At 65.7% G+C, this 14,851-nt stretch overlaps 1 protein-coding gene across 1 annotated transcript; it reads right to left on the reverse strand.

Moving 5' to 3' along the window:
* Positions 1 to 15: 15 nt before the first annotated feature.
* Positions 16 to 12,854, reverse strand: BIK (BCL2 interacting killer). The gene is made up of 5 exons (XM_037513416.2): positions 12,821 to 12,854; positions 2,645 to 2,785; positions 1,511 to 1,621; positions 765 to 882; positions 16 to 114 (listed from the first exon to the last, which is right to left on the reverse strand). The coding sequence occupies exons 2-5, from the start codon at positions 2,776 to 2,778 to the stop codon at positions 34 to 36; spliced, it is 444 nt and encodes a 147-aa protein (XP_037369313.1). The 5' UTR covers positions 2,779 to 2,785; positions 12,821 to 12,854; the 3' UTR covers positions 16 to 33.
* Between the last annotated feature and the right edge of the window lie 1,997 nt (positions 12,855 to 14,851).

Below are 14,851 nucleotides of genomic sequence, written 5' to 3' on the forward strand. Positions count from 1 at the left end.
GGGGCCAGCCCCGCCCCCCACGCCGCGTGGGCGTCACTGCAGGACGTAGAGCCCCCAGCAGAGCAGCAGCAGCAGCATGGACAGCACCAGCTCGCGGCCCCGGAGCCCGGGCACCTGCGGAGCGGGGAGAGGGTGACACCCGCGGGAAGCGCTCAGCCTCCGGCTCACTTCCCGGGCGCCCAGCGGACACAGGCATGGGGGGGCGAGGGCGGGTCCCCGCAGATGTGGCGAGGGAGGACACTGCAGCTGCAGGGATCTGGGGGGAGGTGACCAGAAAGATGAGCCGTGGGGAAAAGGGAAGGCCCCCGCCCGGAGGCTAGTCTGCTGGGGCCCAGGCTTAGAGGTCGGGAGGGACAATCCGGTGGCCGGGGAGAGGAGACGGGGAGAGGAGACGGAGCCCGGGGAGAGGAGACGGAGCCCGGAGCCCGGGGAAGCTGCTCGGGAGCGGCCTCAGCCCCGAGGGAGGGAGGAGAGGGAGGGAGGAAGCCGCCCGCCTGCCTGAGGAAGGCCCTGCTGGTGCTGGCGAAGGGCAGCCCAGGCGTGGCGCGGGAGCAGGCAGCGCCCTCTGGGCACGCAAGGGTTCCCCAGGCAGCCAGCAGATCAGGACTCAACCCCCAGGCTTTGGGGGCCGGGGAAGGGGCAAGGAAAGACAAGAGGGAGTGGTGGGGTCTGAGGCAACCGGCCAGGGTTGCCTGTGCAGCAGCTGTTCCGCAGCTGCCGGGGCCGGGGTGGGTGTCGAAGTCAGGAAATCTCAAGGCTCTTACCCTGTCCCTGAAGATCAAGAAGCTCCAGAACCTTATGTTCTCCCTGAGGTTAGCGAGGCCACTGATGAAACTTCTAAAAACGCCCCTCAGGCCTGTCTGGTTGTATGTGAAGGTCAGGCTGCGAGACAACCGGGGCGGGCGGGTAAGGTCACCACGCAGGAACGGGGCGGAGATGGCCTTTGTTTTCGGCAACAGCTGTGACCTGTCCCCTCCCGCCCACGGCCGCCCCGCAGCCCCCTGCCCGGGGTGCTTCCCCCGGGGGTCTCCCCCTCCACTGCCCGCCCGCTGTCCTGGAAAGTGCCCGCTGCCCGCAGGCCCAGGTCCGGTCCAAAGGAGAGGGTCCTCCCTGCAGAGGGCCGTTTGGATGGAGGCCCGGACTCCCCAGAGGCAGGCTGCCTCCCTTGGGGCCCACGAGACCCCGTCACCCTTCCTCTGGCCTCCCCACCTAGAGCAATTCTGTGTTGCTCTACAAAACTGCAGGGAGCTCTGCAAATCAGGAAGCCGAGTCACCCGACAGGGAGCGCACCCCCAGCCCCCCAGCAGAAGGCCCTGCCCAGGGCGTCCCGGGAGCCCGCTCAGCATTTCCTGTCACCGAAAGTCAAGGCCCTTCTGGAAGGCGACTATCTTGGCTTGCTGAGGGAAGAAGGGGCTCGGGTCCACCTCAGGCTTTCGCCTGGGCCAGGAAAGCAGGGCGGGGGGCCCCGGGGCGGGTCTGCCTGGGAGCGGAGCCCCCTCCGGCCGGTCACCTGTGCACCGCCATCCCAGGCAGCTCGGCGATGCGCGGCAGCGTCCACCTCACTTCCATCTCGTCCCCGATGAAAGCCAGCCGCATGGCCACGTCGTCAGGGCTGCTGTCCCTGGGGGAGGGCACAGGTTGGGGCAACACAGGCAGCGCTTGCGAGGGCAGGGCAGGGAGCCTCCGCAGGCCCCTCTGCTCACTCCCCTGAGCTCCGGGAAAAGCCGGCGAGGTCCAGTCGCAGGCCATTCCCGAGACTCACCTGCCCGTGTGCCCGGGGCACCTGCCCGGCCCCCTGCTGGAGCGGGGAGCTCCTGGATGGGTCTGAGCCTTCACCCAGAAGATACTCTCCCTTCCCCCCAAGGGGCACGGATGCTCTGGAGAATTCCAGGAAAGGTCACCCCACCCAGCCGTGGGCTTGATGGGAAAGGTGGGTGACGGGGCCGGGCGGGTGGGGGACTGAGCCCCCTGGCTGGCTTCGCACAGGGGTCTCAACCTGCCCTGCTCCTCGGGGCTGAGGGGCTCTGGGACCTATTCCCTGGTCCCCCCTCCTGAAACCACCTCTGTTGTCATCACCCCTTTCAGAAAGGAGGGTTAACAGGCCCCTCTGGCCCCCCCACCCCCAATAAGCAGGGTCTCTGAGGGCAGTGGAGACCACACGTGCCCCACCCACTTCCAGTCCCAGCCGCCGCCCTTCCAGCTTGCCCTCCCGGGCATCTGCTCTGAGGGCTGCCCACACATTCCAGGCCGGTGACGAGGCAGCTCGCGGGAAGTCCCAGGCCGGCAGCCTCTCGGCCTAAGAGCCCCGGCCACCTGCCCTGTCTGCCCCAGGGCTGGGCTCCCTTCCAGGAGATAGGGGTGCGGATGGGGGGCTGGGGCGGGCAGGCTGGCCCACACGCTGCAGGACCTCCGGCGAACACCACCCGAGCTGAGGTTCCCGAAGGGGTCCCCATGGGAGTAGGGGGGTTGCAGCCCTAACACCCTCCCAGCCCCCAGTCCAGGATCTGATGCCTAAGCGAAGCCTGAGGCAGGAGAGAAGCATCCAGAAGCATGGGGCTGACCCTGGGTAGATTCCATGCTTGCTGCCCTAACAGCCAGGGCCGGCGCCATGCCTGAGGCCGCCTCCCCAGCCACAGGGACCCACCTGCCAGGGGACGACTCGGGGTCGCTGGACTCCATGACGTCGGTCATGCCGGGTACCCCCAGAGCTTCGGGGGCCTGCTCATACAGGAGGCTGTCCAAGAAGAGGCTCCTGGAGACGGGTCCCACTCGAGACATGTCTTCTCTGGGGAGAAAGCACAGCCTGGTGAGACGCCCAGAGCCTCGCACTCCGGGGCCCTCACAAGCCTCCTACCTGCCCCGCCCCAGTCCACTCTCTGCCTCTGCTAAAGCGGGCACCGCTCCAGGCCCCGCGCAGGGCCCGCGCCTCCGTTCAGGGCTACCTCTCTGCAGTCCGGAGCGAAGGGCCCTCGCCTCTTTGTGACATAAAACCAGTCTAAACGGAAGAGCTCCGGCCCCGGCCCCCCGGAGGCCGGCAGCCAGGCTGAGAGGCCCAGGCGACTGGGCCCAGAGCGGGGTGGGCCGGGCGCCCGGGGAGCAGGCTCCTCGCCGCTGCCTCTGGACACGCCCGCATCTGGCGTCCGCTGCTCCCCTTGAGCAAAGAAAGCAAACCCAGAAAAAGAGAAAAGTCAACCGCACCCCGACTCCCAGCGGGACCCCCCCAGCCTGGTCTTTCTGCTAAACATGCACGCACACGGCCCACGGTTCAGAGCGCCCGCCCCCGGCACTGCACCTCATGCCCACCTCCCCAGGCGCCGGCTCCTGGCAAAGAGAATTCCTTCTTGGGGTGAGCAAGTTGCTCCTCGCCTTCCCGGCACCCCGCACGTGTAGGGGCGGGCGTGTGGCACCCCGCACGTGTAGGGGCGGTTGTGTGGTCAATCAGGGCTCACGGGGGCTGGAAAGCAACAAGAAGAGCGCGGGAAGCTCTCCTGCTGCCTCGGACACCGGCGTGAGGGCTGGCACTACAGCGGCCATTTCACGAGAGTGAGGAGCTGAGCACAGGCATCACCAACTTGCCCCGGCCGCAGAGCACAGTAGGGCGCTGGGTCCTCTGAGGGCTCTGCTGAGCAACTGCAAAACCACAAGCCGCCACCTGCCCATCGCCTCAGCAAAATAAAACCCGTTTATTCAAATCACGGTTCACGGAGTTCGCTGCTCCTCGCAGACAGGCTTCCTGTCGCGGGGCACAGTCCCAGCAGCCCGGTTCCCGCCACCACTGGGGTCGCGGGGCGGGTCCTGTGACCTGGCATGCCAGGATTCGCCCTGCCCTGTGCCAGCAGCCTCTGAGGACTAACGCGGCTCTGGATCCGAAGGCCCCGGCAGCTGCTGGACGCTGCGGCATCCTGGCTGCCAGCCCCCCCCCACCCCTCCGGCTGCCGGGGGACCACGAGGGTTCTCTCCTCAAGGGCTTTGTGTAGGGCCGCGCCCGAGCATCGGCCACTCACGCCCTCGGACTCCAGCCACCGTTTTTCTTAACTTCTGCTCCCCCTCCCTTGCCTGCACTGAGCTGCCCGTCTCTTCCGTTCTCTCGTTTAGCCCCTCAGCCTGCAGGGGGCAGCTGGGAGAAGGGATAGCACCCCAGCCTCCTGGCTCTCCGGCTGGGACTCGCCTTCATCCCTGAAGGGGATTGACCTCTGCGGCAGGGAGCCCAGGGAGCCCGCAGGCGCCCGGCTGGGACAAGAACCTCAGGGAGGGGCTGGGAATGCCCGCAAGGCGGACGGAGGGGCCGCAGGGCCAAGGCCGCGACTTGACCTCCAGGTACCTCCAGCTGAGTCTAAACAGGTCATATGCCACCCTGCACCCCAATTACGCAGTCAGGGAGCCAGGCTCACAATGATGTCAGCTGGGGTGTGGACAGGTAGCTGGGAGTCCAGGGCACGCTGGCCTTTGAGCAGGGAGACGCATAAGGACAGCTTTGTTCTAGAGAGATAAGATGCCCAGGACCTCAGTCTCAGGGAGAGATGGCTGTTTCGGTTTCCTAGGAGGAAACAGAGGCCTTTGCAGCCGATGTGGGCTGACGCCCGCCCCGTGTGAAGAACAGCCCACAGGAGGCGGGCAGTCAGACATGCAAACAGGGCCACGAGGGCCACGCTGCCCTGGGCCGGACATAAGCCACCCGCCACCCCCCCCCCCCCCCCCCCCCCCCCCCGTCCCCCGGGGCCTGGAGGTAGCAGCTCCCACTTGTGGGTGAGGAGGTAGCAGCTCCCACTTGTGGGTGAGGGCGCACCTGAGCGGGGGTGGGGTGCTGCCCCCACAGGCCAAGGGCTCAAAGCCTCAGGCCCACATACTGGGAGGGTCAAGGAGGCATTTCTAGCACCCAGGAAAGCTGTGAAATACCCAACACAGGTGTGTGTGTGGGGGGGGGTGGAACACATCACACTGACTCCGGGAACACCTGGCAGCACTTAGCAGCGACCCGGTGAAACCAGAACCACCTGCAACTTCAAGTAACTTAACAGCACTTCAGAAAAAGCCTGATGACGAGCCACGCGTGGGCTGCAGCCGCCCACCTGCCCCCGGCCCGCTGACCCGGCCCTGCCGCCTGCACCGCTTCCGCCGGCCTCTGCGTCCACTGGTTAAGCCCAGGGCGGGGAGCGTGGGGAAGGCTCTGCCCGGCAAACTAGCAGGAGGACGTCAGATGGACTCAAGCGAGCCAAAGTCGCCGTGGGTGAGTCTGCGCGAGTCAGAGGAACGCTCCGGAAGACCCAACCGCGGCGCCGGACGCCGGCACCAGCGGAGCCTGGACCCTTTCAGCTGAGCGCAAAGGAAGATGGTTCACGTGAGGCGCAGGCCGGAGGCCAGTGGAGGCCAGCGCCCGGGGAGGCTCCCCCCGCTCAGGCGGCCAGAGAGGCCGGCCCGTCTGTGGGTGAGCGACCAGGCAGGAGGGAGGCTCCGGGCCGGGAACCCTAACGGGGTGGAAGGCTTAGAGGCACAAACGCCAGCTCCGGACGCGTGCAGGTGAACGGAGGCCGCTTCCAAGCAGACGCTCGTGCGGCTGTGGAGTGTGTGCTGGTGTTGCGGGACCTTGAGGAGCCCAGAAGGAGCCCCAGGCCCTAGGGGGCCGGGCAGCTATGCAAATGGCCATTTCCCTGGGAAAGCAGCCCCAGCTGGCATTTGCATCCGCCTCCCTGCCCCCTTCCCCTCCAGTCCTCACCCCCACACTGCACCTCCACAGGGGGCTCACCCCTGTGTCCCTCCCAGCAGGAGGGCGGGTCCCGAGCCTCACCGGGCCCCCTGTCCGGCATCCCTTAGCAGCCAGCCCCAGACGTGCCGAGTGGGGGGAGTGCAGCTCACTGACCACCGGCAGCTCCTCCAGATTGGGGTGGGGGCGAGTGTGTCTGAGCAGCTCCAGGCGTGGGGCAGTGGGGGGCTGCCCAGCAGATTGAGCTCTGTGGGTTCCCCGCCCCCCCGCTTGACCGCCCCGTCTGAGCTAGCCTGGACGACATCCCGCTCCCCCAAGGGTTTGCCTGCTCCTGAGCCTGGTCTCCTGCAGGGACCTTCAAGATGCCAGGGGCCGGCGGGTTATCGTCCTAGCCCACCGCTCACTCGTGCGCCATCTTGGGCCAAAGCACCGTCTTGTCTGTGAAACGGGGCTAACGGATAATGGCCCTGAGCTAGCGGCAACCTTTCCCCAGTAAGAACCAGCCCCGACCGCCTGTCCCAAGCCCAGCCGCTGTGTGAGCAGCAGCCATGGTCAGCGCCCAGGCGTGGCTCAGCACATTCAGTGCCCCGCGTAACCCTGGCATCCGGGCCCCAAGTGCCGACGGGCTGTTCTTAGACCAACCTCTGCCAGGCCGGGCTGGCCTGGGGACTCTAGGTCTGGTGGGCTCACTCACAGAGGGGACAGCAGGGTCCGGGGAGCTGCCCCACCAGCCTGGGGCGCCCACGGGGGCCACCTTCAGCTGGGCTCTCCTAGGGATCTCCACGCAGCAGCTCCCATCAGGCCTGTCACCGCTCTGTCCACTGCCTGTCCCCTGAAAGCGAGCCACCCCCACTGCCTCCCGCAGGCGTCTCCCGGCCTCAGACCTGGCAACCCCCATGCCCCCGCCACCCTCAAGAGCATGGTTCTGTGGGTTGTCGGGACGCGTGCAGCCTCCTCCAGGGTTTTGCACGAGCAGTGCCCGCTGGTGGCCAGCCTCCGCCTCTGACTGCCTCATTCCAGTCCGTCCCTGCAGAGCTCAGCTCTGGCACTAACCTCCCGAATTAGGCAGGGCCCTGCTGTGGCCTGTCTCTGCTCCCTCCTCGCCCTTGCTGCCTCTGTGTTGGTGCTGGTCTAGAGCTTGGCTGCTCGGTGTCCTTGGGAAAGCTGATTAACCTCTCTGAGCCTCGAGTCTCCTCCCGAGCGAGGACACTATTCCACAGGGCTGTTGTGAGGCCCAGGGAGAGCATCCCCGCTACGTGCCAGCGGGCAACAAACAGGAGCTGCTGTTCTCCTTAACCTCTGCTACCGGCACAGGTAGATGCTTGTTTGTCGAATGACTCAAAAAAAGGCAAGCCCTGAGGTTGCTGCAGCTGCAGAGCCAGGAGCAGGGACTGGCTTCAGCATCTATTTTCTTCCCAGCAGATTTGCAAAAAGTAGCTAAAAACCTTCCTTTGGTGAAAGGAAAGCAGAGGAGCTCTGGGTCCCCAGCCTGGCCCAGCCCACACCCTCATCCGACCCGCCCAGTGGAAAAACCAGCCAGGAGCCCCATCTCGCCCCCAGGGGTCAGAATGCAAATCTCACATCTGTGCAGAGAGCCGCCCCCACGGCCACAAGGACCCCCGCGGGCTCGGTGGGAGAACAGCCGGCCTCAGCTTGGCCTCCTGTTCTGTCACCCTCACGCTCCGGATCTGGGCCAACCCCACGTCATCATCTATAAACGCGTGTGACCTGCAAGCCCTGCAGGTCCCTGGGAGCCCAGAAGAGCAGCAGGGCCTGGAGGTGCTGCAGGGACACAGCGGGGGGCCGCAGGGGCCGCAGTGGCAACTGTGTTGCCCTGAGTGTAGCCATAAAGCAGACAAACAAGCGCCTCTGGGGGGGCCTGTTTACTGGGGGAGCCTGTTTACTGGAGATGTTTACCGGAGGCTGTAAGCGCTTGAGGCTGTGAATGCTGCAGCCGCTGATGCGGGAGTCAAAGGCTGACTGTGTCCAGTGAAGATTTCAGGAATCAGGCGCCTCCCCCCTGGCCTGGCCCGCCCGGCAGGGAAGCCCTGCTCCAGCCCCACAGGAACCTAAACCCGCTTGTCTGAGCCAGGCCGGCCGCTGGGTGGGGTCCACTTCCCGAAAGAAATGGAGAAATAAAGGGGGCGGGGGGCTAGAACGGAAGCGGGAGACAGAAAAGGGAAAATCCAAAATTTACCTAAAGCAAAACAAAACTGGAAATTTACCTGGAGGGGTGGGAGGGCGCAGCTGGCACCCCTGAGCCCCGGCCGCCCACACCTGGTACCCCACCTGCCCCGCAGGCCCCCACCCTGAAAGGGCACAGGTCCTCCCGGATCCACCCAAGGCGCCTGGGGTGGGGGTGGGCTGGGCTTCGGCTGCCCACTCCGGGCCCTGGCACAAAGCTCTCCACGCTCTGCTGAGTCTAACCCCGCGGGAGGAGGAGCCTGTTTGCCCATTTCACAGATGGGGCCGGGAGGGCTGAGCACCGAAACTCAGGCACGTCACCCCGCCGCCCACCACGCCACCCCCTCTGGGCTCCCACAGCAGCTTTGACAACTGACAAGTCTTGCTCCGAGATCGGCAATGCCAGCGTCCACTGTGAATTCAACCGCGGGTGGAAGCTGCTGGGGGCCGCGGGGGCATTGCCGGGGCTCGCTGAGGCCCTGCGCTCAAGGCAAGCGGCCGGCATGAACACTGAAGTAAAACATCGTGTGCACGCAGGTTGGGGGCGCTAGACCCCCCTTTCAGGTGAGGAAACTGAGGCTTAAAACACTGAAGAGTGTCACACACCCAAGGATGAAACCCAGCCCCCCAACTCTGAGGACACTTGTCAGAGAGGCCCGCTGGACACCAATGTGTCCTGACTTGGACTCGGCGGGGGTGGGGGGGGGCACACACTCTCGGGCAAGGCGTGGCGGGGGCGCTGAGGTGGGAGGCAGGCTGGGCCCCAGGCCTCCTGGGTCGGCTGGGAGGTGGGCACGAAGCAGGAGGCGAGGCCCGCACCCCTTCTCCACGGTCGGCCGGCGGGTCTGCAGCGAGGGCACAGCAGGCACCAGCTGTGAGGGGTGACGGCCCAAGAACCACCTGACGCTGCGCTGGTTATGTGCTTCTCTGCCCTCCGGAAGGGATGTGCCAGGCTGGCAGCATGGAGAGGACCCGGGGCCCGCGGGGGACGGACAAGCACGGAGGACCGGACGGGCTTTCTCGCGGATTCTGAAGTCTCGGCGCCATCCATCGCTTCCGCGGCTCAGCCTCTTTCCTCACCCCACGCCCCAGGAGTCAAGACATTTGCTGACTCAGGAGACCTTGTGGGGCTGACCCGGGCAGGGCACTTCTCTGAGCCCCCATTTGTACAAATGCACACGGATAACCACAGGGACCCAACTCAGGGTTGCCCTGAGGACTGAAGATGCCACATCTGCGATGCCCAGCGCCCCGAGGCCGCCCGCAGCCCACACGCTCCTCTCTGCGCTTGCCCTGGGGTGAGAACCAGACCTCCCCTCCAGGCCCGGCCGGCAGCTCTCTGGGAGAGACAGCTCTCTGGGAGAGACACCGGCCGATGGGTGGGTACCGCATCTCCCCGTGCACGCAGGCCCAGACAAGGTGCCGAGGGGCACGACGTAGACGGAACCTCTCCCGGGCCCCGCAGCGGGGGCAGAACAGTTAGTCATTCTCCTGACGCGGGCGCTGAAATCAGCCTGAAACCCCTGAGCTGCTCCAGAAGCTGCTTCTTAGCTGAGCACCTACTGCCGTGCCCATGGGGGGCGCGCAGCTGCTAAGTGGGGAGCTCTTCTGAAAAGTCCCGGCGAGCATCCCCCCAAGTGTGTGGGCCCTGACCTTGGACTTGAGCATCCAGAAGTCGTGTTGTGGGAGCCCCGCCCCCCCAGTGTGTGCTACGTGATGTGAACATAAGACTTCTGGGGACACAGGGCCAGGAGACCCCAGAAGGTGACATTCCCTTGGTGGTAGGGACTAGGGGTCCCTAGTCCTCGTGGACAGCAAGAAGGGACCCCTCCACCCCCTTGCTATCGCCAGCGGAAAGGACAGGCTGCCCGGCTGTCCCTGAGGGTGTAGCTTTTAACCTTGGGAAGACTACATTGAAAGTCAGTTCTGAGTAAGTAAAACAAGCCCCTCACCACCCCTCACCACCCTAGGGGCTCCTCCTTCCTCCCCAGGACAAAGTCCTCAGGCCTATGGCGCCCAGACTCCCTCAGTCCAGGCTTACCCCGTTTCACACCCACAACCCCACTTTACACCCTCCCTGCTGTAGGCCGCCCCACCCCTGCCGGCTCGGGGGACCTGCTCCAGCCGCAGGCCTGGCCCAGAACCCACCTCCTTCCTTCTCGCTCCTGCCAGGACAGAATTAATTGCTCCTCATCTGCATTGTCCCCGCACCTTGGGTAAACAGACCTGGGTCGGGCACTTAGCCCATTCTGGTCTCATTAAATGTTTACCTGTCTGTCTCTGTCTGCCAGAGCTCCCAGCGGACAGAGACCCCGGATGGACCCGGGATGGAGCCGCTGTTGAGGGTGGGGGAGGGCGGTGCAGAGTTCCCCCCAGACAGGCACTTCCTGGGGCTGGACACACAGCGTAGCCTTTGGGGAGCCCAGCAGGCAGGGTGGCCCGGGAGGGAAGCAGATGCTGCCGGCATGGTATACAGCAAGTGCTCGCTAATGGGAGTTCAGGAAGCCTGGAGGCCCATCGTGCTGGCCGCTGCAGTCGGACCGGGGGTCTCCTGGCCCAGCGCTGTCTGTATGCAGGGAACCCCGGTGGGGACGGAGCCTCTTCTGGGCTCCAAGGCACAGACACACAAAACTCTCGGGGGGCGGGGGTCCTTGACTGTCGGCTGACCTGCCCTCCCCAGGCGGCCAGGCGGGCTTCTCCCCTGCCCTGTGCTCGCCCTTCCTCTTGGCCAGGTGGCCCGCCCCGGGGACTTTTCCTCCTCCAGAAAAACAGGTTTCCCATGTGGTGGCCAGCAAGGCCCAGCGGGTGTTTGGAGTTGTCACATCCTAATATTGACACTAGGAAAATGAGCTGCCCTCCCCGAGCCGCCGGGTGCCCTCTCGCTCCTGCCTGCTCCGGCCAACAGGCGCTGGAGGCTCATTTGCTTATGGCCCGTATTTCTCCCGGGGCCGACCTGGCCGGGCGGTGGCAGGACAAAGGGATGGGCAGCGGCTGCGCACCGCAGGCTTCCTGGTGGCCGCAGCGCCAGCCCCGAGCGTGCCGGCGACTTCCTCGAAACATCTTGGGATTGTTCTGAGCAGAGAGAAAAACAGCAGGACCCTCAGGGGAGCCGCCACCCCAGCGGAGGAGTCAGAAACCATCAGTTGTCTACAGGATGCTTTCCAGGGAGAGGGGAGAAGAGGAGGAGAGCCAGGGAGGACAGACTTCCCCAGGCGCCGGCCAGCACTTTCCCTGGCGCCCTGGCTGCTCCCAGCTTCGTACCTACTCCCCACGACGACTTGTGATGCGGAACCAGCCTGCAGCCTCCACCCGCCTTCTGCCCAGTGTGCCCGGCTGTGGCCGGGGCTGGGGTACCCCTGTGAACCTGGCATTTGGCTCTCCTGTCCTCGTGAAGCTGCAGGCTAGCCTCACCCGGAGGGAGCACCGAGGTGGGAGTTCAGACTGAGACATCCCGAGATGCTAAAATAAGGCTCCAGCACAGAGGAAACGGTGGACAAGGAGAGAGAAGATCCCTGGGCCTGGAGGGAGGCAGTCAGGGAAGGCTGCTCAGAGGAGGGAGCAACTGAGCTGCCAAGGATGCCGAGTCTGACAGCAGCAGGGTGGGTTCCCCTTGTCATCTCCCTCTCCTGCCAGGCCTCACGCTGCCCACGGAGACCCGACAGTGTCCCGAGGCTCGCAGAAACACCCCTGCCGGTTCTTCTACCAGGAACAAAGAACCTGAACAAAACGAAACCGTCATCTTAGAAGGGTTTCCAGGTGAACCTTCAGAGGCACAGGCCGAAAGTTCGCACCCTGAAAGCCAGCCTTCCCGAGACACTCTGAGCCGGCACCGAGGAAACACAACACGGGCACCGCCTGGGGGCCAGGCTGGAGAGCCACAGACAAGCCAGCCTGCAGCAGCCCGGTGACCCCGAGGGTCGGAGGACGGCGGGAAACCCCCAAATCCCGGAGCCAGAGCAGCACAACAGCACCCCAGCTCCTGCCTCCACACACACCCCTCGGGGAGGAACCCCAAGACCGGGCCAGCGAGCACCAAAAGGGGCCGCTCCGGCCTGGCCACAAAGCAGCAGAGAGAGGGGGTCACGCCGGCCACGGCACCCGCAGCCGCCAGCGCCCGGGCGCGCGACGCCCGACGCCCCGGGTGGGGGCCCCCGCGAGCCCCGCTGCGCGGAGGGGGCGGGTCGAGGACAGCAGAGGAGACGCGGGTCCGGGGTCTGCGCTCGGCTCCGCGTCCAGAAGGTTCCGGGCTGCGCTGGCCTCCTGCAGCTGGGGCCGCCCGGCCCGGCCCCGCGTCCAGGGCGCAGGACGCGCCCGAGCGCCCGGCAGCCCCGCGGGCGCGGCCCCGGAGCAGGAGGAACGTCGGGCGGCGGCGGGACCGACCCCCGGCCCGGGCGCGGCCGGCGAAGCGATGGGCCCGGGGGTCGCGGCGCCCCCGCGTGCGGCCAGCCGAGCCCCCCAGGCCGGCCGGGCGGGGCTGCGCGGGGCGCGGGTTTACACAACAAGGGGCGCCCGCCCCGCCCGGCACCTGCGCGGCGGCGAGGGCAGGTGCGGGCGGCGGCCGCGCGGGTCCGCCCCCCCGCGCCCCGCAGCGAGGCCGCTCCGACCCCCCGCAGGTGCGCGGCGCCCCGGTCCTGGCGGCACGGGCGCCATCTTCCCTGCCCGGCGGGCGCGGGGCGCGGGGGGCCGGCGCTGGGGGGGCCGGCCCGGCCCGGGGCGCGGGGGGCGCCGCCGCAGGAGGCCGCGCGGAGGGGCGCTGCGGGGAGCGGGGCCGGGGCCCCCGGGCGCAGAGGCGCCGCCCCACTGCTCGGACGCGGACACTGAGGCCCGCGGGGCCGCGATCGCCGTTGGGGACCTGGAGCCCCCGGGCGGGGCCCTCTCGGAGCCGGGGGCGCCGGGCGGCCCCCCGGGACTCACGGACAGCGGCTCGGCACGTACCTGGCCGCGGGTCCCCACCTCCCGACGCCGGCAGCGCGGGGCCGGGCGCTTACCTGCCGGGGCGCGGGGCGCGGGGCGCGGACTCCCCTCGCGGCGGGGCGCGGGGCGCAGGGGCGCGGGGCGCGGGGCGGCGCTCGCGGCGGGGAGCAGCGTCCGCGGCGGGCGGCGGCGCGCCCTTTTATGGAAGCCGCGGGCTCCGCCCCGCCCCGCGCGCGCCCCGCCCCGCCCGGCCCGACTCCGCAAGGCCGCGCCCCCCCCGCCCGCCCGCGGGCTGCGATCCGCGCGCCCCGGCGGGTCTTCTATGAAAAGATGTGACACATTTTACAGCTAAGCGTGTGCAGTATGAAGCCATATTTTAAAAATCCCTATAAAAAGATCTGGAAGAAATATAGTGCCACAGAATGGGAACAGTGGTGATTTTGGACATAAGGATCTTAGGTGGTTTCTCTTTCTGTGTTCTTCATCTAACAAATTTTCTGTACCACATGGTTTATTAACTTGGTAATCAGAAAAACATTACTTGTTTTTCTACAAAGAAGAAAACTATGTTGGGTCTTATCCTGGGCCAGAGCTTGGCCAGAGACAATGGCAAATGACTCGCTTCAGTGAGAGACAAAACTGTATACAGACGTACTTAGGTAATCAGTACTTCGGTCTCAGAAAGTCTCGAGCCTGCAGAGAGGAAAATCTAAAGCCAGCACCTGGAGAGGGCACAAACATATCAGGGAAGGCTTCCTGGAGGAGGAGGTATTTGAGCAGCCATCAGAAAAGGGGCTAAATTTCAACCAGAGCAGAAAGGTGGGCTTGGCCCTGTTGTCTTGTGAGTGGCTAGGAGCCGTGCAGGGCTTTGACAGGGAGAGGGATTAGGTCTTCTCTTCGGGAAGTAGACTCTGGCAGCCATGTGCAGGGCTATTGGAGTGGCTGAGGGTGCCCAGGCTCTGAATGGGACGCCCCCCAGCCTCCATCCAATCAGTGGGAGTGCACGGGCTGCCCCTCCCCAGCTGCTGGCCCTTGGACGTCTGTGCTTTGGGTCCTTCCATCCAGCCGTACCGGGAGGCCGCAGAGAGCGAGGCCACTGTGCACAGGACCCTGGGACGCCTCTGGGAACCTTATTACCTTCCTGTTTCCAGGCCCGGAGACTGGGACTCAGAGAGGTGTGGCTGCCTGGAGAGGACTGGGGGCGTCCCTGGCCGGCCCTGTGGGCGCAAGTGCAGCCTGCTCACTCACAGACTGTTTCCTTCACTTTCTGAGAAACGGGGCGGTAACACCCAACTCATACAGGGTGAGGATGGCACAGTGCCTGAGGGCGGTATCACTGTCTTCCCTGGTCCCCCAGTCCTCAGGGGGCCCCTCCGGGGCTCTTCTCCCCTCTCGAGCTTGCCCGAGATGGGTGGCGGGGGGGGGGGGCACCTTAGGCCACAGAGCCTGCCCGTTAGTTCGGGGTGACTTCCTCGTCCACCCCTCCCATGCAAGCATCTCTCTCCTAGGAGGACAGTTTACAGGGCTTCTTGCGTGGAAGAATGGGCTTCCTGCCTTGAAAGAAAGGGCTTTTCGAGTGGCACAGCCGTTTTTCTTCTTAAGGGGCTGGGGGGAGGGGAGGCGCCCTGCTCCTGCTCGGGCACAGCCTGGCGGTGGGGGTGCCTACTCACCCCATTGTCGTCACAGGAAGGATGGGGGTTCCGTGGGGAGAGAAATGTGTGCAGTGGCATTTCCTCTGTCGCCTTCGCCCTCCAAGAACCGACTTACCCGACTTCGGCGAACGGCGAAAGTCTACTAAAGTAGAAAGACTAAAGACTAGTAGAAATGTTAGGGGGAAAGGATGTCCTGAGCTAATCCCATACAGGCTTTGTGGACCCCACCCCCACTCCAGACTAAAGCCATCAAGACTCTGGGAAAGACAAATCCCATCACCACCAAGGGAGGGTGGCTGGGACCTGAGGGTGGAGTTGGGCAGCCAGGTTGGGTATAAAAACCAAACACGTGGGCCTTGGGCTCTCTCTGGCTCGCGATCGCTCGCCTCCTGGTGTTAGG

This window comes from Talpa occidentalis, unplaced genomic scaffold (genome assembly GCF_014898055.3).
Source record: "Talpa occidentalis isolate TD23 unplaced genomic scaffold, MPIMG_talOcc4v2.1 talOcc4.16, whole genome shotgun sequence".
NCBI classification, from domain to species: Eukaryota; Metazoa; Chordata; class Mammalia; order Eulipotyphla; family Talpidae; genus Talpa; species Talpa occidentalis.